Source organism: Peromyscus californicus, unplaced genomic scaffold, assembly GCF_007827085.1.
Source record: "Peromyscus californicus insignis strain IS unplaced genomic scaffold, ASM782708v3 Scaffold_17__1_contigs__length_78620276, whole genome shotgun sequence".
Classification (NCBI taxonomy): Eukaryota; Metazoa; Chordata; class Mammalia; order Rodentia; family Cricetidae; genus Peromyscus; species Peromyscus californicus.
In genome coordinates, this window is record NW_026294469.1 from 66544683 (window position 1) to 66568773 (window position 24091).

The 24091-nt window shown below is 40.5% G+C and overlaps 1 protein-coding gene across 2 annotated transcripts in view; it reads left to right on the plus strand.

The window, feature by feature from the left end:
- The window catches only part of Epg5 (ectopic P-granules 5 autophagy tethering factor), a 102276-nt gene that overhangs the window by 25674 nt on the left and 52511 nt on the right, over positions 1-24091 (plus strand). For both annotated transcript variants that reach the window (XM_052742627.1, XM_052742628.1), the window contains exons 12-23: positions 2355-2509; positions 3889-4029; positions 6350-6514; positions 9608-9727; positions 10515-10774; positions 13076-13216; positions 15061-15205; positions 15413-15610; positions 16275-16385; positions 17199-17318; positions 22236-22402; positions 23692-23913. In XM_052742627.1, coding sequence (XP_052598587.1) covers positions 2355-2509; positions 3889-4029; positions 6350-6514; positions 9608-9727; positions 10515-10774; positions 13076-13216; positions 15061-15205; positions 15413-15610; positions 16275-16385; positions 17199-17318; positions 22236-22402; positions 23692-23913 — 1945 coding nt within the window. The remainder of the gene's footprint in view (positions 1-2354; positions 2510-3888; positions 4030-6349; positions 6515-9607; positions 9728-10514; positions 10775-13075; positions 13217-15060; positions 15206-15412; positions 15611-16274; positions 16386-17198; positions 17319-22235; positions 22403-23691; positions 23914-24091) is intronic.

The following is a 24091-nucleotide window of genomic DNA, read 5'->3' on the forward strand; positions in this document are numbered from 1 at the left end:
AGTGATGTTAATTGGCTTGAAATTGGTTAAGGTTTGTGCCCAGTTGTTCCACTAATTTTTTTCTGTTATATTTTTCTTAGTTGTCTTGATTTTCTGAAGTAGGTAGGGGTAGACAGCAATTCTTCAAAAACTTAATTTTGTATAGCACAGTGGTATTCTGTATGTACTTTGTATGTATAATGTTCCAGGTTCAATCCTCAGCAACAAAATAAATCCCTGAAATCAAAACAACAAATATTAATTTTACTGAAAACTTGATTATGTTTTAATGCATACTAACATTGAACTGCCAGCTATTTGTGTTACATGTTAAAAAACATTCTTGCAGAGGACCAGTTTGATTTCCAGAACCTACAGGGCCAGTTCCAGGGGATTCAACACCCTCTTCTGGCCTCCTCTGGAACTGTATATATGTATTACACCAATATACATGCAGGCAAAACTACCCACACATGTAAAATAAAAATAAATGAATCTTTTTCAAAAAGAGTTTGAGCCAGGTGTGGTAGTTCATGCCTTCAATTCTGCACTTGGGAGGCAGGGAGATGGACATCTGATTCAAGGCCAGTCTGGTCTGCATAGTGAGGACAACTAGGGCTATGTAGAGAGACCCTGTCTCACAAAAACAAACAAACAAAAAACCAACCAAACAAAAAAGAATAAAAATCAGACAATCTAGTTAGATACAAAAGTATTTATCCATTACACTTAATATTAAAGAAAACATAACAGAATATGAACAGAATTAAAAACTTACCAAAATCTCTTGTAAATTTCTAGACTTCTGTATTGCTTAAAAGAAAGCATGTCTTTATTCTCAGCACTTAGGAGGCAGAGGCAGGCAGATCTCTGTGAGTTCAAAGCCAGCCTGATTAAGTGAGTTCCAGGACAGCCAGTGCTATGTAGAGAGACCCTGTCTCAAAAAAAGAAAAAAAAAGAAAGAAAAAATAAAGAAAAGAAGAAGGAAAGAAAGAAAACCACACTTTATAAAACTAAAAAAACAAACATTATTTGTGATTTTTTGCAGACATTAATTTTTTTCATTTTTCTCTGTTTTCATTCTCTGTGTGTGTGTGTATGTTCTACACAAATCTATTTTTGTTTATCTTCTGTTTTGAGTTTTGTTTTTGTTTTATTTCTCTGCTTCATAAACTGCTTCAGCACTGTCCTGGGGAAGTGCTTGCATTACTGTTTCCATAGTTGAGTGTGAGCTGCCAGCTCTGAGTGTGTTTCACAGCCTGTTCCCTGACTGCCAGTTCTGTGGGTGAAATCCTAGACACAGCTGAGGGACAGTCCTTTGCAGGGGCCTGGGGTGATTAGCAGGCTGTGTGATGCAGGTAGTCCTGTAGGTTTCCTTTGTAAAGCTGTCTTCCATTCCAAGGACTTCCTGTCCTCAGTCTGGAATGTAGTTCATAAATGGTTTTTTTTCCCATATATTTTCATAAAATTTTTGCATTCAGCATTTGGTTCCTACATGTATTATAGAGTTATCAAAACTGTCTATAGTGACAAAGTGTAATATTGCTTACACAGTGTCCTCTGAGAATGGGGCAGGACGGATTATATACTGTTTGTTATAGCTGGTTTCTTGTCCTTAATCTTTGTTTGTGAGCTAATCTCTTTTATTTGGAGTGCCATGCTTGTGCTGAGCGATTGCTGGCCACGACAGTGTGCATTCATAGTATCTGCATTCCTGTGGCTGAAAATGAGCACAGTTGATTCACAGGTGCTGGTGAGGTTGACAGTTCAATGACAGTGACACCTGGTGACAGTAGTCGTGCTTTGTAGTGATACATAATTTCATCTTTTGGGTTAGTCTCCAGAGTAGTGATTTGTACCACATTCTCTGCCTCATTCAATCCTTTAAAATCCCTTTTTAGAGAGGAGGCATAGTTTACTGTTAACCTTTTGCTCTGAGTCTACATTATATTTGTGTTTTTTCAACTCTTGGAGGTCAATTGATTGAGCTTTCTTTCTGAACCTGTAGGAATCCATTTTGGGAAGGGGAAGATCCTTTTTATCTTTAAATATTTGTAGATTTTTAATTTTTTTTTTTTTTTTTTTTTTTTTTTTTTTTTTTTTTTTTTTTTTTTTTTTTTTTTAAAGATTTATTTATTATGTATACAGCATGTATGACCAGAAGAGGGCACCAGACCTATTACAGATGGTTGTGAGCCACCATGTGGTTGCTGGGAATTGAACTCAGGACCTCTGGAAGAGCAGTCAGTGCTCTTAACCTCTGAGCCATCTCTCCAGCCCAGATTTTTAATTTTTATGTTGTCTTTCTTTCTGGTAGTGTGACTAAATATATGAACCTATTTCTCCACTTTAATTTTTTTGATATGAACTTGCAGACCCAGAACATTTTGTGAACTTGGAGAAGTATCTTTCTTCCATGAACAGCTCAGAAGAGATTTGCCTTCTGACGACCTTTGCTCAGATGGCTCGGGCCAGAAGAACCAATGTAGATGAGGACTTCATAAAAATTATTGTTCTGGAGATATATGAGGTTAGAATGTAAAGTTTTGTGAATGCTTTCTTCTGGCTGTCCATTCATTCTTGGGTATTGCTTTAAAAAATGTGACTTACTGAGTTCTTGCCTGCCCTTATGGATGGGATGGAGAATCAAATGATCATCTTTTGCCTTAGGGAATTTTGAAACCCTGTATTTTATTATTTTATTTCCCACTACTATCTCTTGACATTCGATGCAAACTTTTGGTAAGGAATGGACAGTCTGGCACAGCCTGGCGTCGCAGCTTCATTACTACAGCCTCACACCAAATGTCCTTCCTCTCCTTTTGCCAGTAACACGGAGAATGACTTCCAAGTCACTTGAAATGAGATCGTAGAGCAAACATTGAACTTGGAAGAGAAGTTTGGGTTTAGCTCTGTTATTAGTTGTCCATCGTAAACAGAAAAGGTAACTTGCCAGTCATTTTTCCTCACTACACGTGACAGGCTGGGGTAAGATCCTTATAGTTCTTAGTTTTATCTGCTTCTTTTCTAACGGAGGAGAAAAGTAAGGATTGCAAGGCTCTCCTTGAGATCCCAGACCCTGGCGTCATGAGCAGTTAGGGCAAAACGGCATAGAAATGGCTGGATTCTCAGGTGAGGGTCCAAGAAATCTTTCTCTCCTCTCCTCCTCTGAGGGAATGGCAGTTGAACCAGTACACCCAGCTGTGATGATCACGTGTAAGCAGGAGCAGTGACCTCCTGAAGATGGTAGTGGTTTGTCTGGGAGGACAGTCCTGGACACACTGAGGGTTTAGGAACCTTACTTAGGGTTTCATTTTGTAGGAGAGATTGTCTATTTCTATGAAATGTTTTTTCAAAAAAATAGGGTAGACTGGGCATGGTGGTGCATGCTTTAATCCCAGCACTTGGGAGGTAGAGACAAGTGAATCTCTGTGAGTACAAGGCCAGCCTGGTCTACAGAGTGTGTCAGGACAGCCAGAGATACACAGAGAAACCCTGTCTTTAAAAAAAAAAAAATTTCAATGTGAATGAGAAACTTTCTTTTTGAGGTGAGATCTTTCTTCGTTGCCTAAAGGCCTCCATTTCCTGGACTCAAACGATCTTTTTGGTTCAGGCTTCCAAGTGTCTGTGGCTTCAGGCTCATGGCCACTGTGCATTGCAGGGATATACTTTTTGAACCCAGTACTTGAACTCATGTCTATAAATAATTGCCATTTTTTCCTGTTCTCTCCCTACCACCTTCCGGTCTCAAGGTGGATAGTTTGCTAGCTCAAGTTCTGACATAGTTTTGAATGTGGTGTGAGCTGATGCTCAGTGTGAGATTATGTTTTGTGGGAAAAAAACTATGAAAATGTGTTCTGATTGGTAATTACATTAAAAGTGCCATTTCTTCCCCCACCTCTCATTTAGGTATCTTATGTCACCCTGTCCACCAGAGAGACTTTTTCAAAGGTTGGTCGAGAACTTTTGGGGGCCATCACAGCTGTTCACCCTGAGATTATTTCTGTCCTTTTGGATAGAGTGCAAGAAACCATTGACCAAGTTGGAATGGTAAGAATGCTGACTATTTGTTATTTTGAAAGAATTCTGAAGTAGCCAGGAATGGTGCCACATGCCTTTAATCCCAGCACTCGGATGCAAATGTAGGTGAGGGCAGCCTGGTCTATAAAGCCAGTTACAGAACAACCAGGGGCTGTTCCACCGAGAAAGCCTGTCCTGAAAAACCAAAATAAGTGAGTAAGTAAATGAAGATTTCTGAATTAACAGGAACAGGAACACTGTTGGAAATGACTCTTATAAATAAAACCCTAACTATGTTTCTGAAATGTCAGTGTGTGAACAGTACTGCCTCCACCTTCTGTTGTAGTCAGGCCTTTTTGCAATCCTTCCATAGTTTTAAAGAAGGCTTTGGTGAATGTAATTCATTGCTATAACATGTACCTGTTGAAGGTGTGCATGCCAGTGATCTTAGTATAACCACAGATAGGTGCAGCCACTAATGCAGCTGCTTTTGAGCATTTTTGTCATCTTACAAAGAAACCTTCTTCCCAAGATTTCCCAGACCCTTAGCTGTTACTCCTTATTCCTCCTCCTTGGCCCCAGCAGCCGCTAATTTGCTTTCTGTCTCCATAAAGCTGCCTGTTTCCGACATTTTATGTAAGTGTTGCCATAGTGCGTGGTCTCTTGTGTCTGGCTTATTTCTCTTTGCAAAATGTGTTGTAGTAGTCCTTCAGAATTTCCTTCCTTTTAAATATTGGGTAATATTTCATTGAATCTCTCTATCACATTTTGTTTTTATCTATATCCATTTGTCAGCTGATAGGCATTTGGCTTGCTTACACCTTTGGTATTATGAGTGTTGCTGTTATGAACGTAATTGCCAAGGAATATATTTTTGAGAGACTGGTTTCAGTTCTTACTAAGTTTTTGTTTATTTATTATTTAGTGCATGTATGTGTGTGGGTGCACATGTACTTTGAATTTGTCATGCATGTGTGCGGAGATCAAAGGGCAACTGGTGAGGGCTTGTTTTCTCTTCCACCTTGTGCATTCTAGGGATCAAACTCAGGTTGTTAGGCTTGGTGGCCAGTGCCCTTACCCACTAAGCACAGAACCCAGAAGTGTGTTTGATGACAATCTTCAGATCGGTACCAGATTTTATACTTTTATACACACACACACACACACACACACACCCACACACACACACACACCACACATTTGCCAGTTTGCAGTTTCATAGATTGGCTCATTTTCAGAATGCATATTTTACTTTTGTTTATGAAATCCATATATCATTCCTACAACCTCTTACAGTAAAGTTAGTGTTTTGGGATTTTTTTTGGTCTTACAGTAAAAGCATCAATATATTTTAAATATTTGTAAAAAAAATTGTTCAGAGTCTTGGAGTCTTGTTAGCCTAAGCTGGCCTCTAAGTTCACAGTAGTCTCTCAGCCTCCTGAGTACTGGAATTACAGGTGTTAGTGATGATGCTGGGCATTGAATTCAGGGTGTTATGCACTCTAGGCAAGCACTCTAACACTGCCATATCAGCCATATCCAGCTCTATGTACTAGAATTTTCGACTGGCTCTTCCTATGTAGTCATTAACGCCTTGCATTTCTTTTAATTGCTTTGTGGTATTGACTAGAACCTTCATTACAAAAGGGAGCGGACACTTGTCTCATTTCTGCAACAGGGGATAGTTTAGAAGTTCACTGGTGCCTAGCACCATTAGTTTATCATTTCTGTCAGATACTTACAGGCTCAGGTAGGACTTTTTCTGTTTTTAAAGTTACTGTTTTACAGCCCTGGCATACTGTGCAGATTTTAACTCCAGGATATGGGCTGTTGAGATAGGAGGATTATGAACTGGGAAGCCATTGTCAGCTAGATAGCACTAACTTGTCACAAATAAACAGACACATATTAAGCAGATTTGTCGAGGGGGGGTGGGGGGTCGCTCTAAAGCAGCAGCTCTCAACCTATGGGTTGCCATCCCACAGGGTCACATATCAAATACCCTGTATATCAGATATTTATATTACAATTCATAACAGTATCAAAATTACAGTTATGAAGTAGCAATGAAATAATTTTATGGTTGGGGGTCACTACAACATGAGGAACTATATTGAAGGGTTGCAGCCTTAGGAAGGCTGAGAACCACTGCGCTAAGGGAACAAAACTGATAGAATGACTCTATGTGGATATAAAGGGGACTGAGATTGAGTTTGAGGCTGGCCTCGAACTCACAGAGATCCTCCTGCTTCTGCCTCCGGAGTGCTGGGATTAAAGGTGAGCGCCACCACTGCCTGGCCGTTCCTGAGTCTTACATTCAATTATTGTTTTCTTTTTCTTTTTTTCAAAGGTTTCTTTATACTTGTTTAAAGAATTGCCATTGTATCTCTGGCAACCTTCTGCCTCTGAGGTAGCTGTGATTCGGGATTGGTTATTGAATTACAGCCTGACAGCAGTGAAGAACAAGTTGGCCTGTGTGATCCTAGAAGGACTGAACTGGGGATTTGCTCAACAGGTATGCCATTCCTGGGAAACAGGAGGTTTTACATGCATCATATTCAGGAAAGCATTTTCTTAAAGCATTAGCGTCTCTTTGGGCTACTTGCTGGGAGTGCAGATTCTTTCAGCTGTGTTAGAGTTCCAGCTCTCCTTGTCCTTCCTCTCTTCCTCTGGGGACTGAACCTAGGACTTTGAGCTGTATCCCCCAAAGTATCCTTCCTTCAGTTCCGTTTTATGTCATGAACATCCTCTAATGAAGGTATTCTGCATTATAAAACTATTCCGTTGGGCTGGGACTTGGCTCAGTTGGTAAAGTGCTTGCTGCCCCAGCATGAGATCCCAAGTTCTATCTCTGGAAACCACGGAAAAGCTGGGTGCAGTAGCGGGGGGCCTGTAATCTCAGCATTGGACAGGTGGACACAGACGAAGTGGAGCTTGCTAGCCAGTGGCCTTCCCATGTGCACCCAAAGAAAAAGAAAAAATATTCCCTTTCTCTTTAGGCCATTGACTGTGCTGTTTTATCTCTGGCTAGTACTTCAGTTCCTCCTCCCAACTTGTATCTGCTGCCTGGGGTCTCTCTCTTCCTCCTGCGGTTTGTCCTGTATATTGTTGCCAGAGTTGTTTCCAATGTGCCTGAATTACGAGTTTGACTTTGCTCTGATCCAGCTCTGTGACCTGACAGTGTGACTCTGAACAAGCTTCCTGAACTCTGGGCATCAATTGCCCATCTGTAGACATTGTTATTAATAGGCCTTCCCCATAGAGTTATTACACAGAGCTAGAGAAACTGTTGAGGCAGTTCCTCCACATGTTAATTCCTCAGTTTAGAATTTTTAATAGTTATTATTAAGGGTTGGTATATGTTAAGTCTCCTAAGAAACATGCTGGTGATTTCCTGCCTCCACCTGGTTCTTATTAATTAGCTTATTCATCAGAATTTGAACGTTTGGGAGGGACAAGGGGGAGAAGTTAGCTCTACAGCTATCTGGCATCTTTTGTTTTGAGCAAGTCCCTTAATGCTTGCAGTTGTCTTGTATGTTTGCACTCGTGGCATGGTGTACAGATGGGGAGACTGATGCCAGGGAGCTTTTCTCGTGCTGGTTCTGCTACCTGGTGTAGCTAGAGTTTTCCTGCCTGGCCCACAGTCAGGACAAATCTCTCTTACCCACCAGTCCCCACAGCCGCTCAAACCCGATCAAGTAAACACAGAGACTTATATTGGTTACAAACTGTATGGCCGTGGCAGGCTTCTTGCTAACTGTTCTTACAGCTTAAATTAATCCATTTTTATTAATCTATACCTTGCCACGTGGCTCGTGGCTTACCGGCATCTTCACATGCTGTTTGTCATCATGGCGGCTGGCAGTGTCTCTCTGACTCAGCCTTCCACTTCCCAGCTTTATTCTCCTCCTTGTCCCGCCTATACTTCCTGCCTAGCCAATGGCCAATCAGTGTTTTATTTATTGACCAATCAGAGCAACATATTTGTCATAAAAGAAAAGAAAAGGGGAAGTGCTGTATCTTCTGGGAAAACAAAGAAAATTTTAGGATCATGGAGTAGTCCGTGAGGCTGTATCTTCTGAGCCAGTTGCCTTGAAACGGTTTTGGATGTTGGATCATCTGGACCATGGTGTCATCGGAGACCTTTCAGGGGGTCTTGGCTGGTCAAACCTGATGTATCTTAATCTGGAACAAATCCATAGCCTCTGGCTGTCTGTGGGAACAAAAGAGACTCTTTTCCAAAGCAACATATCCTTATATCCAAATTTTGAAGTCAAGGTACCTTTAAAATATACATTTTGACATAACTCAACAGTTTTTACAATCAAATGTTTTTTTGTAGTTAAAAATCCCAAAGACAACACAATCCAGATTCTCTGTGTAATATTTATCTTTATGTGGCTTATTTTTTTATATTAATTTTACTGTCTCTTTAAAGACTTTATTTTTTAAAACTATGTATTTGTTTATATAACTGTATATATCACCTTTTTTGTCTCTTTCAAGCGTACGTATATTTTATACACATTTTAAACTATTACATCTGAATCTGTCTTATTGTGAATCTATTGTTTTAAGCTGCAGCAGCTGTGGCTGCTGGCTCTGCCCACCTCAGCTTCCCAACATGGCGTGGTACTTTACCACCAGCTCTGGGAGCTATCATGGGTCTATGCTTTTATCCAAGCAGCGTGTAGTCCAGAAACCTCTTTTTTTGTCTTGTACCAGCAAAGGCTAAATCCACCATGCAGCTTAATGTGCCACTTGCAGAGGCCACATTCCCGCCATACAGCAGGTAGAGCGCGTACACCAGGAACCCGCCAGTAGCTCGAATCAGCAGCTGCCGCTCATTTGAGAGAGACAATTAGGAACTGTTTTTAGCTCCATTTTAGAATCTTTTTTTTTTCAGTTTTTAGTTTGAAACTCTTGCCACCACGTTGGATGCCAACCTGGGATTCTGGGTCTTCTCTCACTGAAGGAGATCACCCCTGTGGCTGGTGGGTGAGAGCCACAGGGGTGAGCTCCAATTTGACATTCTCCAGCCTGCAAATGGAACACCTTAGCCTCCCATTTCCAGGATGTCTTCATCTAGATCCCTGAGTGTCTCCTCCCTCCTTTGTTTGAGCCTCTGTGGAAGGGCTGGGGAATAGAGTTTTTGAAAACTGCAAAGAAGACTATTTGGGAATACTATAGGTAACATCAGGCTTGTAAGGCAGTATTTACCCATGCTTCTGAGTGTAGTATTTTCACCGGTGATGAAGCAACAAACAGGAATGTAGACTTGATGTATTAAATATTTTCCTGTGTGATTGATAATAAGGATTTCTGTGATAGGTGGCAATGTTCTTAACCTATAATCCAGGACGGGTGCGGGGTCTTGGGGGTGACTGAGTTTCAGGCATGTCCTGGTACAGTGTACTTGTTCTTTAGAGTTGAGGGTCCTTCCTCTGTTGTCAATTATAATGTCACGTTAAAGAGATACAGTTTTGAAACATTTACCTTCTAAATCTAGTGTCCTGTTTTATTGTTCTGCTTTTGTTGTTGTTTCTAAAGGACTGTTTATTAAATATGGGATGGTGTGTTTGTAATTTTGTTCGTTTGTTTTTAAAAGGCTACCCTTCATTTGGATCAGGCATTGCACACTGAAGTAGCCTTGCTGGTTCTCGAGGCTTATCAGAAGCACCTCTCACAGAAGCCCTATGCTGGTCTTATTTCTGAAAGTATGAAACAGGTACTGATTCTTCTTATGTACTGAGGACATAAGTCTCCATTTAAAAATTGCCTGGGAAGATGAAATTATAGTTTTGATTTTTATGTTTTCTAAGAACTCTTTCTGCTAATTCAAGATACTAAATTTAATTTTTATAGTTTTTAAAGATTTTTTTTTTTTTAAAACTTGTCCTTTATTTTTGAGATAGAGTCTCGCTATGTAGCCCCTGATGTCCTGAAACTCACTATGTATCCCAGGCTGGTCTCAAACTCAGAGTGATCTACCTGACTCTGCCTCCTGAGTGCTGGGATTGAAGACCTGCCCATTCACACATGCAAAAGTAATCCTTTTGTGACCTTTAGTCTTTGAGGATTTGGGTTGAGCTAAGGGTGTGTTGGAGCTCACATGACAACTCAGGAGAACTGAGTGACATTTTTTAAACCTTTGCAGGTTGGTAGTTAAATTATCAATGGCTTGATGTTACTTTTTATACTACTGAATTGGTAAGTGCTATCAGTGAGGCCGCTAACTCTGACTTGTTCACCGTGTTTACCAGCACTGTGATCTTGAGTGTCAATCTTTATATTCATGTGCTTGAGCTGGGATCAGATTCACAAGGCCAGTCAGTGGAGAGTGGGGAACTGCGCGAGTGGGACGTTGCTTCAGCACAGTGCAGTGCACCCCAGTGAAAGGAAGTAGTGTGCCTTCTCTTCTCAGAGCGCTGTTGATCACAAACAGAGGTGGGGAGGTGAAGTTACTGTTTAATTTGCATAGGACTGACACTGTTTAAAATGAATGATTGTTGTAGGTTTCATACCTGGCCAGTATTGTTCGATATGGAGAGACTCCTGAGACCTCATTTAACCAGTGGGCCTGGAATTTGATCTTGAGGTTAAAATTACACAAAAATGATTTTGGAGCACAGCAGAATTGTCCAGTTGTTCCCTTCTCCAGCACAGTACCTGACATGACAGAATCACCCGTGTTTCATCCTCTCTTGAAGGCTGTGAAGTCAGGCATGCCCATTGGCTGCTATCTTGCCTTAGCTGTGACAGCTATTGGCCACAGGTACTGTATGTTGAACCTCCAGGGTACCTTGAAGGTAGGAGTTCTAGAATCTCATATTTTCACATCCCAATTGTGAGGCCTTCATTAAACCATAGGGAGTTAATTAGGGTCAAATAATGAGCCTTGTTATAAAGGGAGAAATCATGCCCAAATACATTTCTGTTCATTTGCCACAACAAATATGTAGTTTTAACACATCTAAAGCTTCCTTTAACACATCTAAAGACTTTTCTCGTTCCTTTGTGTGTGTATAGAACTTGCACTCAGTACACATTCAATAAATGCTGGTAGAGTGGATGAGTGTGGGAAGGCGTACCTACCTGATGGGGAGGAGGTGAGATAAGGAAAATGGGGAAATACTCTTAACTGAAGCTGAAGGTTCCTGTTGAACAGAGATGGATGTGAGTAGGGCAAATTGGAAAGTAGGTGAGAGGGTGCTCCATCTAGAATTGTTCTAGAGAAGGAGGGGTGGTTATTTAGGCTCCCGGGTTGCACTCATACATTGTTCCAGGAGCTCTAGAGCCACAATAGTTTCTTGAACCCCAGGTTCCTCACCTCTGAAATATAAATGACTGTGTTGACTGGTTTTATGAAGGTGAGTTAGACAAAACACTCATTGCGTACTCACAATAGTGTCTGGCTTGTTGATTCTTTGACTGTAGTTCTCTAAACTTGTTTCATGATTTCCCCGGATGCTATATCCATTCTGGGACTGTAGTTCTTGCTCATTGCTGGGTTCTTTCTGTACTACATACTGATTACTGATGGGAATGAAAGAGAGAATAAGTGTTTCCGTTTGGAACTAGTTCCATAGCTACAATCTGTGAATAGAAGAGATGTAACTTAAAGCAGTCTCATGGGCTGGCGCTCGGGGGTGGAGCACACAGAAACTTAGATATAGACAAGTGTAACGTTATGGGGAGTACAGGGAATAATAGTCACAAAGTCACCCAGGATCGTGGTCATGCTAAAATGCTGCTTTTAAAATATATTTCTTAAGATTTATATTAATTAAAAAAATAATATGCATATGTATGTGTATGCCATAATGTGTGTGGGTACCTGTGTAGGCCAGAATCTGTGGATCCCCTGAAGCTGGATACAGGCCTGAAGTGGCTATTGGGAATTGTCCTTCTGGAAGAGAAATGCATGAATACATGCTCTTAACCACTCCAATCCTCTATTCTGTTCAATACTTTTTCTTTTCTTTCTTTTTAGAGGTATACTTATATAAGCTCTAAAATACATGCATACATATATACACATATATACATATATATATATAATTTTGTATTTTTGTTGTTACTATTTATGTACTTCCTACATGGTAACCCTTGCAGTATTAACTTTCCTTTTTTGGAGTTTTTTTCCTCTTAGAGTTAAAGCAGTATAGGCAAAGTACAGGATGAAGAAAGTGGGAAAACCACTTGTTTCTTCTTTTCCTGTATTCTGAGCATTCTGATGTGAGGATCTCTGTCTTTTTCTCTCTATCTAACTTATTGTTCCTACTAGATATAATCAGGGGAATGTAATGTTACGTTTTTCACCCAGCTTTTTAGAATGTTGTTTTTTCATGCTGCTCTTGACCATTGTGTTTATTGTTATTATTATTATTATTTTTTGAGACAGGGTTTCTCTGTGTAGTTTTGGTGCCTGTCTGGATCTCACTCTGTAGACCAGGCTGGCCTCGAACTCACAGAGATCTGCCTGACTCTGACTCCCGAGTGCTGGGATTAAAGGTGTGTGCCACCACTGCCCAGCCATTGTGTTTATTATTATTATTTTAATTTTGGGTTTTTTTTAAAGAGTAAATGCAAACAAATTTACTTTTCAAAGTTCAAGACTCTACTACTCAACATTAATAATAATCATAAGACAAAAGCATCAGTTATTAATGACAATAATAAAGTATCTATTTTGAAATGCCAAAAACATATCCATGAAATTTTTCTTTTGATATGCATTGATTGTAATTAACCAACATGACTCAATTAAAATATACCACTATGGTCAATAATAAATGTAAACTTATGTTCCTAAATAATCACTTATTAGTGTTTCATTTCAAAACACTAAAAAAAACCATACATGATAGGATATATATATATATATATACATGAAAATCACACATTTTCTCAAAAATGAACAATAAAGTGGACATGGTAATTCTGTGTGTTGGTTAGTCATAAAATTTTTAGGAAACTGAGATAATCCGGGTATTTATTGTAAGCTTGTATTTCATTGGAGGAATACAATTTTATGAATGAGCTACTGAGTACTTACATTCCGCTTTCTTTGTAGCATTGAGAAGTTCTGTGCGGAAGGTATCCCACTGTTGGGAATTCTGGTCCAATCAAGGCATTTGAGAGCAGTGGTCCATGTCCTAGATAAGATTCTACCCATGTTCTACCCTTGCCAGTATTACCTTCTGAAGAATGAGCAGTGAGTATATTCTGCTGACAGAAACACCCAGCAAGTAGAAATGACGTTTTCTGGTTTCTAGGGTGAATTAAAAGGGAGTGGTATTTTCTTTCACTGGTTGGCTGGTCAGTCATTTTTTGCTGTTGTTTTGTTTTTCTCAGTTTGTAGAAGCACATGCATTATTTTCCAGTACATTTGAACTATGGTTTGTATTTTCTCATTTTACTGCTTTTTTAAGTTTAACTGACTGTCTGCCGCTTTTTTCTTTTTACCATTTATTTTTATTGTTAATTTCATGTACTTTGGAAGTCTGTGTGGCAGTATGGGCACGTGCTTGCAGAGGCCAGAAGAGGGTGTCAGAGATCCCTTGGAGCTTGTTGTAAGTCACCTGATGTGGCTCCTTTGCAAGAGTAGTCCATTCTCTTAACTGCTGAGCATCTTCCCAGCCCCCAAGGATGGTTTTTTGTTTGATTGTTTTTCATTTTTTTTTAAAGAGACAAAAAAAAAAACTATACTCTTGTTTAGAATGTGGTTAATGGACATTGTTTAATGATTCTAGTTTTATTGTTATAAAAGATATTTCCTATCTCACTTAATTTAGAATTGCTTAGAAAGCCTATTAGTATTTAAAAGAACAGTTGTTTCCGTAGGCTCTTGGAATAGTGTTCCTTACTTGTAGCAGCAATTGTAGCAATACCAAAACATATTGTTTTATGTAGTCTATGAGTTGTGAGCAGGTAAATGAATGGGAAAGTGGGAAGAGATGACGTGTCCAGAAGGCAGGGAGTTGATCATCTCGGATTCATGAAGAGCAATGAAAAGGGGAGGTGAAACCCAGTAATACTAGGGCAAGTAGTACGTGCAAAGGAGTACGGGTAGTATCAACTTTCTTATTGAATGCATTGACTCAGTATGTCTCAGATTTGAGGCAACTAATTAACTATGAATTCCCAGATGCCTGGAGATTTGACCTTAGTAGAAGGGTCAGGGTTGGGATACTTTTAAATAATTTAAATTAGCATCCTGCACACTCAGGGAAGTTTGGGAACTAAATAACTTGGAAAAATCTCTGCTTAGAGGTCTGAGATATGGAGAGATAATGGTATTTTGAAGTATTTAATTCTGGCCCCCTTTAACTTGTGTGTGTGTGAGTGTGTGTGTGTGTGTGTGTGTGTGTGTGTGTGTGTGTGTGTGTGTGTATGTATACCTTTTTTTTTTTTTTTTTTTTTTGGTTTTTCGAGACAGGGTTTCTCTGTGTAGCTTTGTGCCTTTCCTGGATCTCGCTCTGTAGACCAGGCTGGCCTCAAACTCACAAAGATCCACCTGGTTCTGCCTCCCAAGTGCTGGGATTAAAGGCCTGTGCCACCACCGCCCGGCATCTGTATTTATATTACTTGGGTGTGTTCATTATAGTGTTGTAGAGAGATATTATTCCTTTTAACCCACATTAAATATGAAGACTTTATTCTTCTGAAATCTTTGAAGATTTATCAGAATCCCTATATAGCACTGTGGAAAATGGAACCAATTTAACTTTTTTCTGTTACCTCATTGGTAATGAAAAGAGCTTTGGGCATATAACCTAGTGGGAGAGCACTTGCCTAGCATGCTTTCAGCCCTCCCTAGACACCAACTACCCATTGCCCAAAGTCTACTATGGTGGTACATGTCTATAATCCCAGCATTTCAGGAGGTCTGCTGTTCCAAGGGCAGTTTCAGCAACATAACAGGTCAGAGGCTAGTGGGCTCCATGAGACTCTGTGTCAAAATAGCAAGAGAAAAACAAACAAACAGAACCCCACACAGAACTGCTTGAAATTCTGCTTGATTGGAAGGTAAAGGGTGTGATCCTTTGCACTCCACAGGTTTATGTCAAACCTCCTCCTCTTCCTACACTTGGACAGTGGTGTTCCTCAGGGTGTCACGCAGCAGGTTACCCACAAGGTGGCGCAGCATCTGACAGGAACCAGCCATGGGGACAACGTGAAGCTTCTTAATAGCATGATCCAGGTCAGGGCTTTTACAGATCCTCAATATGCTCTTCCTCCTCTTCCCACAGAACTCTCATGATATGGGCATTCCAATCTCTTGGTAGAGGAAGGCTGTTAGAGTTGGACTTTCATGGAAGTAGATAGCATTTCGTGTGTTTTAGCAGTGGGAGGGAGGGAGGTTGTTAACCTTCCACATCACTGAGCTGCTGCTGCTTCTTCTTCACAGGCACACATCGGTGTGAGCACGCAGCCTAATGAAGTGGGTCCTGTGGCTGTGTTGGAGTTCTGGGTCCAGGCTCTCATTAGCCAGCATCTCTGGTACCGAGAACAGCCTGTTCTCTTCCTCATGGACCACTTGTGTAAAGCAGCTTTTCAGTTGACACAGGAAGACTGTGTGCAGAAATTGCTCTACCAACAGCACAAGGTAACTGAGAAACTATGTTTCAGCCATTGGCTAGATACGAGCTGCTAAAAGGATCTCTTAAGTATACAGTTCCTGGTAATAATCTGTGGCAGCTCATTTTTTAAATTATAGATTATGCCTTAATGTTGTCTCATCTCAGTAGCCATAGTCCACTGGCACAGATCCCAGGGAATGCCTAGAGGAGTATACCAAGGGGGTTTGTAATGCTCATTACATGTTTCTGTGGTGCACCCTGGTTTTACTGCAGTGGACAGTCCCATTCTGGAAATCTTTTTTTTTCAATTAATATTGTATACATTGTCATGGCATTCAGGATAATATTTTCATACCTGTACATCATGTACTTTGTTCATGACTGGGTCATTACTCAACTCTCCCAGCCTTTTAAAGAACTAACTGCAATGCCCTCCAGACTGTTCCTCAAATTAAAAAGCCGTGTTACTCTGATACTAAGAATGGTTAAGGAGACGATGAAGAAAGAAAACCATAGGCAAACTTCTCTGATGAACATAGAGCCAAATTCTGAATGAAACACTTGAAACTGAATTCAGCGACACCATGACACCTCTGTCCTGTTAGAATCTTCCCATGTGGAGGCAACTGCTAATACCCGAGTCCGTGAGAGGGTTTTCAAAGACTCTGTTGCTCCTCTTCCCCCATGTAGAACGCTTTGGGTTACCACTGTGACCGAAGTCTGCTCTCTTCTTTGGTGAACTGGATTGTGGCAGGCAACATCACGCCTTCCTTTGTGGAGGGCTTGTCCATGTCCACGCAGGTATGAAGCCTACTGAGGACCATTTGTTACCATCCTTACTGAGGTTGGGTTGGGGCTGGAGAGAGATCAAGTGTGGGTGTTAGGGGTATGTGGCCCAGGTTTCAGAGTGATTCTGCCATTGGCTAGTTCTGTGCCTTGGGCTGTTTGCTTATATCTCTGTCTTCAGTTTCCTCATTCTCAGATGAGACTGTAATGGAACCTGTATGTAAAGCACTCAGACCTTAATCAGTGCTCACTATGTGTTAGTGCTCATCGTTACAGCCGATCTCAGACTGTATAAGGTCATATCTGTTTCATCCCTTAAGCCAGTAGTAACATCCTTCAGTCTATTAGCCTGGTCTTCCTGGGATTGAGTTGACACTAGTTCCTCACTGCTACATAGACTGATGCCTGCCTCTCCACCTCTGATTTTCTGCCTCACTGAGACTCTGAAAGGCCATCTTTCCTACCTAGCTCTAGAACATTCTCTGGGATAGCACTCTACCCCCAAACGCAATCCTCATCATTTTCCCCCAGAAGAATTTAATACTTTTCAGTTACTTGTTTTGTCTAATTGTATACCTGTGACAGGAACATAGACACATAAGAAGTACATGGGAAGTTTAGAAGCTCAATATTTGTTGCCTGACATCTGCATGTGTGTGTTTTGCAGTGCTATTTTGATCAAATCCAGGGACTTGCATGCACAAGCTAGACAAATGCTGTACACTGAGCCATACCTCCAGCCCTAAAAAAGATTTAAACTTGTGAGCAGGGTATGTTCATCACCTGGAATTAGTGGCTTCTTTCCTTCCCCTTTGCTTGGTGTTATAGGTTTGGTTTGCATGGACTGTGCTGAACATGGAATCCATCTTTGAAGAGGACTCTCAGCTCCGAAGAGTTGTTGAAGGGGAATTGGTTATAAATGCTTTTACCCCTGACCAAGCTCTAAAGGTACAGTAGTGGTTCTGCATTTGAGTTACAGGGGGTGCTTACACTCCTGACTGAGCCATTCACTGCAGCCTGTTAACTCCTCCATTCAGCATCTAAAATCCTGTGGAACCGAAGGCTGTGTTGGCTTCTCAGAGTCCCCACCTGTCATGGAGGAGGGTCTTTCTAGTCTGAATGTAGGGGATTGCTTTTGCTGTGAAGTGGCTGTCCTTATGTCCCAAGTATATCCCAAATCCCTTGTTAAAACTTGTTACAAATCAGATTTCTGGTGCTTGCTTCAGAGATTTTGAATCTCTGAACCTGGGTTGGAAAGAGGAATTTCTTTTAAAAGCTTGTGATGACCAGTGTGTGAAATAGGCTGGGCTAAAGCTTCCGATTTTAGATCTACTATAGGACCATAGTGGGGGCTTTGCTGTGAGGTTACAGAGCCTGTCCAGTAATTCTTCAGTTCCAGAAAGCCCTATTCAAATCTGGATTTTCAGCCGGGAGGTGGCAGCCTACTCCTTTAACCCCAGCACGTGGGAGTCAAAGGCAGGCACATTTCTGTGACTCTGAGGCCAGGCTGGTCCACAGAATGAGTTCCAGGACAGCCAGAGCTGTTATACAGAGTTACCCTTGGAAAAAAAAAATCTAGATTTTCAGGATTGATAAAATTTGACTGATTCATTTTTGGTTTCTCTGTCATTCGACTGCTTTGCTCTATGAAGTTAAAATTTTATTTAAGTTTTTGCTAACATGTACTAGTGATCATAGTAGATGTCTCATATGTACCTATATACGGTAATATTCTTCCCATTACTTTCATCCTCCTTCTATCCTACTGATCCCTTCTGCTTACCAGCTGGTTCCTTTCCATTTTACCATCCTTTTTTCTCCCCGTGATCTCATAAGTTTAATTAGGTTTGCTTACAGGAGCTTACAGGAGTTCAACTGAAGAAGCCCCCCCCCCCCCCAAAAAAAAAAAAAACAGGTTTCTTTCTTTCTCTCCCTTCATCCACAGGGAAGGATGGGCCTTCTGAGCCTCTCCTCCTTCTATGATAGGGTGTTTTTGGACCCAATGTTATACAAATTGTGTACAATATGCTAATGTAGGTTCTAGAATGCCAGAGCCATGTCATGACTGGAAGATAGTATTGTAAGGGACTTTTCTTTCCCACCTGCCAGGTCCCAAATAACCAACATGGAGACTTAATATGAATTACAAGTGGTCGGCCGATAGCTCAGGTTTATTACTAACTAGCTCTTACAACTTAAATTAACCCATTTCTGTTAATCTATGTATTACTATGTGGCTTGTGACTTTACCTGTCTTGCTCCTTCTGTGTCTCCTGGCAACTCCTGTGACTCTGCCCTTCTTCCTCCCAGCATTCTCTCTGCCCCCAAAATCCTAGCTATCGGCCAATCAGCTTTATTAACAATGAGAGCAACACATTTTACAGTATACAGAAGAATTATTCCACAGCATTTCCCCCTTTTTGTCTAAATAAAAGGGAAGGTTTTTAAGTTTAACATAGCTAAGTTATATACAACAAAACAGTTTTCAAGTAAGAATTACAGTTACAATATCCAGTCCATTTGTATTTGGCAAATTTAGAGAAAATACTCCACTATCTATCCTATCTTGGTGAGCCAAAGTGTTGTACCTAATCCACTTTCTATCCTAACTTGCATTACCAACCCAAAACTATCTTTTTATGTCTCTCAACCTTATATACTTTACACCTCTTTTGTGAGTTTCTTTTCTGAATTTGTTAACAAGGAAAACTATAACTATCTAGTCTTCAACTCCACCAGAGACTTGAGAAAGATATAATATTACCTGAGTAAGCAGAAAGTGTAGAGCAAACAACTTCCAAAACTAAGAAATGACAAAAACAACTGGCTGCCTAGACAGTCATCCTAGGTTCTTCTTTAATGTTGAGGCATCCATCTTTGGCCTACAGGCCTAGAATATCTGACAGACTTTTCTGTGAAGCAGGAATTTTGAAGGACTGTCCCGCCTTGCCTTGGCAAAGTTTGGAAGTCATTTTCTTTTGTGTTCTGCTTGTCCAATTTGGACAGTGTGCTGTCAGCAGTTGAGGCAAAGGCAGTTTTTTGACTGGTGGCTAATTTTTGCCATAAAGAAAGCAAAATCCATACAAAGGTTCTTCAATACTCATCATCTTCTTTTGAAGTAAATTGGTGCTGTATGACTGTCATGAAAAGCCTTAGGGCCGGGCGGTGGTGGCGCACGCCTTTAATCCCAGCACTCGGGAGGCAGAGCCAGGCGGATCTCTGTGAGTTCGAGGCCAGCCTGGGTTACCAAGTGAGTTCCAGGAGAGGCGCAAAGCTACACAGAGAAACCCTGTCTCGAAAAACAAAAAAAAAAGAAAAGCCTTAGGTTATTAAACATATTAAATGCCATATTCTATAGGTCTTTGAAGTGTTTGAAGACCAGCTAGCTATCTAAACATATCTATCTGTTTATGACCTTGAAAACATACCCAACATGACTAGTTTGACTATTATAGATGACTGTTAATCTGTATTTTTAAATTATACATTTCATTTTTAAATGAGTTGCATAAACACAATACCCTAGACAAGAGTAGAAGCATACATATAGTATAGCAAAAATAATTTTAAAATTGTATCAATAAACCAAAATCCATACTAATGTAAAATATTTTGAGATTAATAGTTGTTTTTGGTTAAAGTAGATTCAATAATCTACCCTTTTATCTCATAATTTCTCTATTATATCCCCCTTTTTTCCTTTAGAAAGAGATCTTTGAATTTAACTCCTTTGTCTAGCTTTTTTTTTAACTATGACCAATAATAAGTTGTAATCAACCTCCCTTAAATGATAACAAACATCCATAAACCAATATTTTGAGAATGCAGACATCATTCTCTAGACATCTTCCTATTGTTTGGGGGCATTGACATCTTTAGGGGAACCTTGAGACAATTGGGATAATAATGAAGTCCTTGCTAGAGTAGCATGAGGTTGGACTATCTCAGCCAGCAGCCTTGAAGCTGTTTTGGATGCAGAATTTTGAGGAGAGTGTAACAGAGTCTTGAGCAGACTGCAACAGCATTTTAAAATGCTGGATCACCTGGGCCATCTGTTTTTATTGGTGTCTGGTCCCCTTGTTCTGAAAATAGATAAACTTTTAAAGGTAACATATATTACAAGTATGCAATATGTGGTGTGCACAAGTCAGTTAAAGATGATTTTTTGTTTTATGTTTGAGCAAATATACGTTACATCTCTTGTAGTTCTTCTAGGTTTATTATTATTATTTTTTTTTTATGTTTGTAGCCAGGATCAGGGTGTCTTCTCTAATCACATCTGATCTTCTTTAACCTGGAATGAATCTACAGCTTCTCATTTCCTGTAGCAATAAAAGCATAACCTCTCCCACAAAGCAACACACCTTTGACTTAAATTTTGAAGTCAAGATATTTTTAAAATATATAGGTTGGTTTAATCTAGCAGCTTTTATAATATGGTATCTCTTAGCCGCCAAAAAATTCAAAGACAACACAATAACATATAGGATCCAGACTCTCTGTGTATTTCCCATCTTTATGTGACTTTTTTTCTTTTCTATTTACTCCCTTTTTAAGGACTCTATTATTTTAAAACTATGCTTTCTTTTTTTATGACTGTATATATCTTTTTTCTTTTCTCCCCCAAGCCTCTGTACATTTTTAAACACACTGTAACCCATTTAGGGACCCGTCCCCCACATCTGAATCTGTCTTTACTGCATATCTGTAATCTTTTCTGTCTACATGAGCAAAACCTCAAACCTGCCATGAAGTGAGCTGGTAGAGCTCATGCTGGCAGCTCAAGTCCGCAGGCAGCAGCTGGAAGATGCTTCTCTGTACCATGGCCCATGTGAGATACTGTGGGAACCTGCCATGTGACTTAGCTCATGGCATGCTGGCAGCTGTCAGGAGACACATCTCTGTACTGCAGCCTGCGTGAGAGACATGAGACTAGGAAACCACATTTGGCTCCATTTTTGTGTGTTTAGAACCTTCTTAAAGCATTCTTAGTTCTTATGTGGATTTAGGTGCTGGACGTTTGGGTGCCATTTAGGTGGACTTTTCTTTCCTGCCTGCCATTTCCCAAATAACCAACACAGATACTTAATATTAATTATAAATGCTCGGCTGATAGTTGAGGCTTATTACTAACTAGCTCTTACAACTTAAATTAACCCATATTTTCTATCTAAGTTCTACCATGTGGTTTATAGTTTGTTACCTCATTTTGTACAATCCTGCTTCCTCTGTGTCTGACTCATGACTCCTCTGACTCCACCCTTCTTCTTCTCAGCATTCTTTCTGCCCTGAAAATCCTGCCTAGCTATTGGCCAATCAGCTTTTTATTAACAATGAGAGCAATACATTTTTACAATGTACAGAAGGATTATTCCACAGCATTGTATTATATTTTATATGCAAAGGAATTTCAGACATTGACATGAGGCTAGTTTTAGAATTTTTTGTTTGTTTGTTTGAGACAGGGTCTTAGGTATTCCCAGGCTGTTCTCCAATTTACAATGCAATTGAAAATGATATTGAAGTTCTGATCCTCCTTCTCCTATGGCTTAGTTCACTACAGTACTGGAATTGAATGCAGTCTCCAGCATGCTAAGCAAATGCTCTTAACTGAGCTCTATCCATGTGCTTTAGATGACTCCTCAGGTAGATTTTGATTCTGGGGTCTTTGACATATCTTCACAGTAGAAAACTGGGCCCCAGGTCTTGTTGCCAAAGAGGTTAAAATGCCAGCTAGAGGGCTTGGAAAACTATTTTGGTAACTTTTTTTTTTTTTAACTGCAGTGAAAGCAAAATGCTTAACTTTAGAGCAAAGTGTTTTGATCGTGTTTATTTGGGGGTTGCTAAAGTTCTGTTCTCTTGTAGAAAGCCCAGCTCCAGCTGAAGCTGCCCATCGTCCCATCCCTGCCGAGAATGATGATTTATCGCTGGGCCCACCAGGCTCTGGCCACACCTTCTGATCATCCTCTTCTGCCACTCATTTGGCAGAAGTTCTTCCTCCTGTATCTTCACCGCCCAGGACCACAATATGGGTATGGTACCCAGTCCTGTAGTAAGTCTCTGTTAGCTGACTTCTGAGTCAGTATGCTGTGGAGTGTGAGTTAGAGTCATTCTCTTCTGACAGAGCTGGAATTCCGTGTTCAGTACTTATTAGACTTGAGCTTAACAGAGTTTGGAGTATCTGTGGCAGCTTCTCTTTACCCTCCTCTGTTCCTAACATGTCAAGGACAACACCTGGGAACTGGGAAAGGTTCAGCAGAGAACCTCTGGAGGTGCACAGAGAGAGAAGATGCTCCAAACTGAGGCTACATCTGTGACCTCCCTGAGGCCTGCAAGGGGACCTTACACAGAGTAGTGATATAGGAATGCAGCCCTTGGCTATGCATGGGGATGTTGCATGGTTCTGTTGAATAGCAAGGTAATCTGGCCTGTCCAAGCTGTGCACTGGTACCAAGCACTGCTCTTCAACTCCTAGTTCATTCCCAGATCCACAACCTTCCTTTACTCCTTTGAAACATAAAGAAAGAGGAGGACTTTTGGATTTCCAGTTCTTCATGAACGAGACTGATGCCCTGACTTTGTAGCGTTTCATTGTTTTTAAGGCCACTTTCCTGTAGCAGTTTTCCCTTATCTCTAGGGACACGTTTCAAGATGCCCTGTAGATGTTTGAAGACTCAGTTGGTACCACACTCTACATACTCTGCATACATACCTATGATAAAGTTTAGTTGATAAAATTAGGCCTAGTAAGAGATAAACAGCGTAACTAGTAATGTGATAAACAGTTACAACAGTATACTAGTTTAGTATATGTGCTGCCAAAGAAAGCTCAGTATAGCAGTATTCTGTGATAAAAGTTGATTAAAACATACATTGGTAGGGCTGGCAAGATGGCTCAGTGGGTAGCGGTGTCTGCTGTGCAAGCCTGATAACTTGAGTTTGACCCCAGAAACTCAGAGTGGAAGGAGAAAGGCCAATTCCTAAAAGGTGCCCTCTGGCTTTACACTAATGACATGGCATGTGTGCACTTGTACTTAGGCGCACACACGCACGCACGCACACACGCACACTAAATGGAATAAAAAGTAAAACCAAGTATGTATTGCTTATTTCTAGAGTTTTCTGTTTGTACCATGGTTGACTATGGGTAATTAGAACCATAGAAATGGACTCAGCTGAGTGGAACTCTTTATTTACTATCTCTTTGGAGTCTCAAAATAGCTTTGAGGTATAACAAGGTAACTTGCTAATTGACTGCTGTGTTATACCACTTAGAACAATTTCTGCTCAAAGGTTATAGGCTCTCTTTATACCTCTTAAGGTTACCCGTAGACGGTTGTATTGGAAGAAGGTTTTTTCAAAGTCCCTCGCATATCAATTTGTTGAAAGACATGAAGAGACGCCTGACTGAAGTGGCTGACTTCCACTATGCTGCAAGCAAGGCCCTCCGTGTTCCAGCAGAGGGCAGCGAAGGGACAGCAGAGCAGCAGGCTGGTACCCCTGGTTACCTGACTTCTCCAGAGCTGCACAGGGAGCTAGTGAGGTAAGGTGGCACAGACACAATGCTGGAGTAGTTAGCTTTGATATAGAGCTCAGATGTTACTCTTAAATTGTTGGATTGTATTTGGGATGTAGCTTTGACACTTATTCATACCTGGAAATGTTTTTCATGAGAAGTAAGTCAGCAGTTTGGATGTAGCTTTGTTGAGTGTGAATAATAA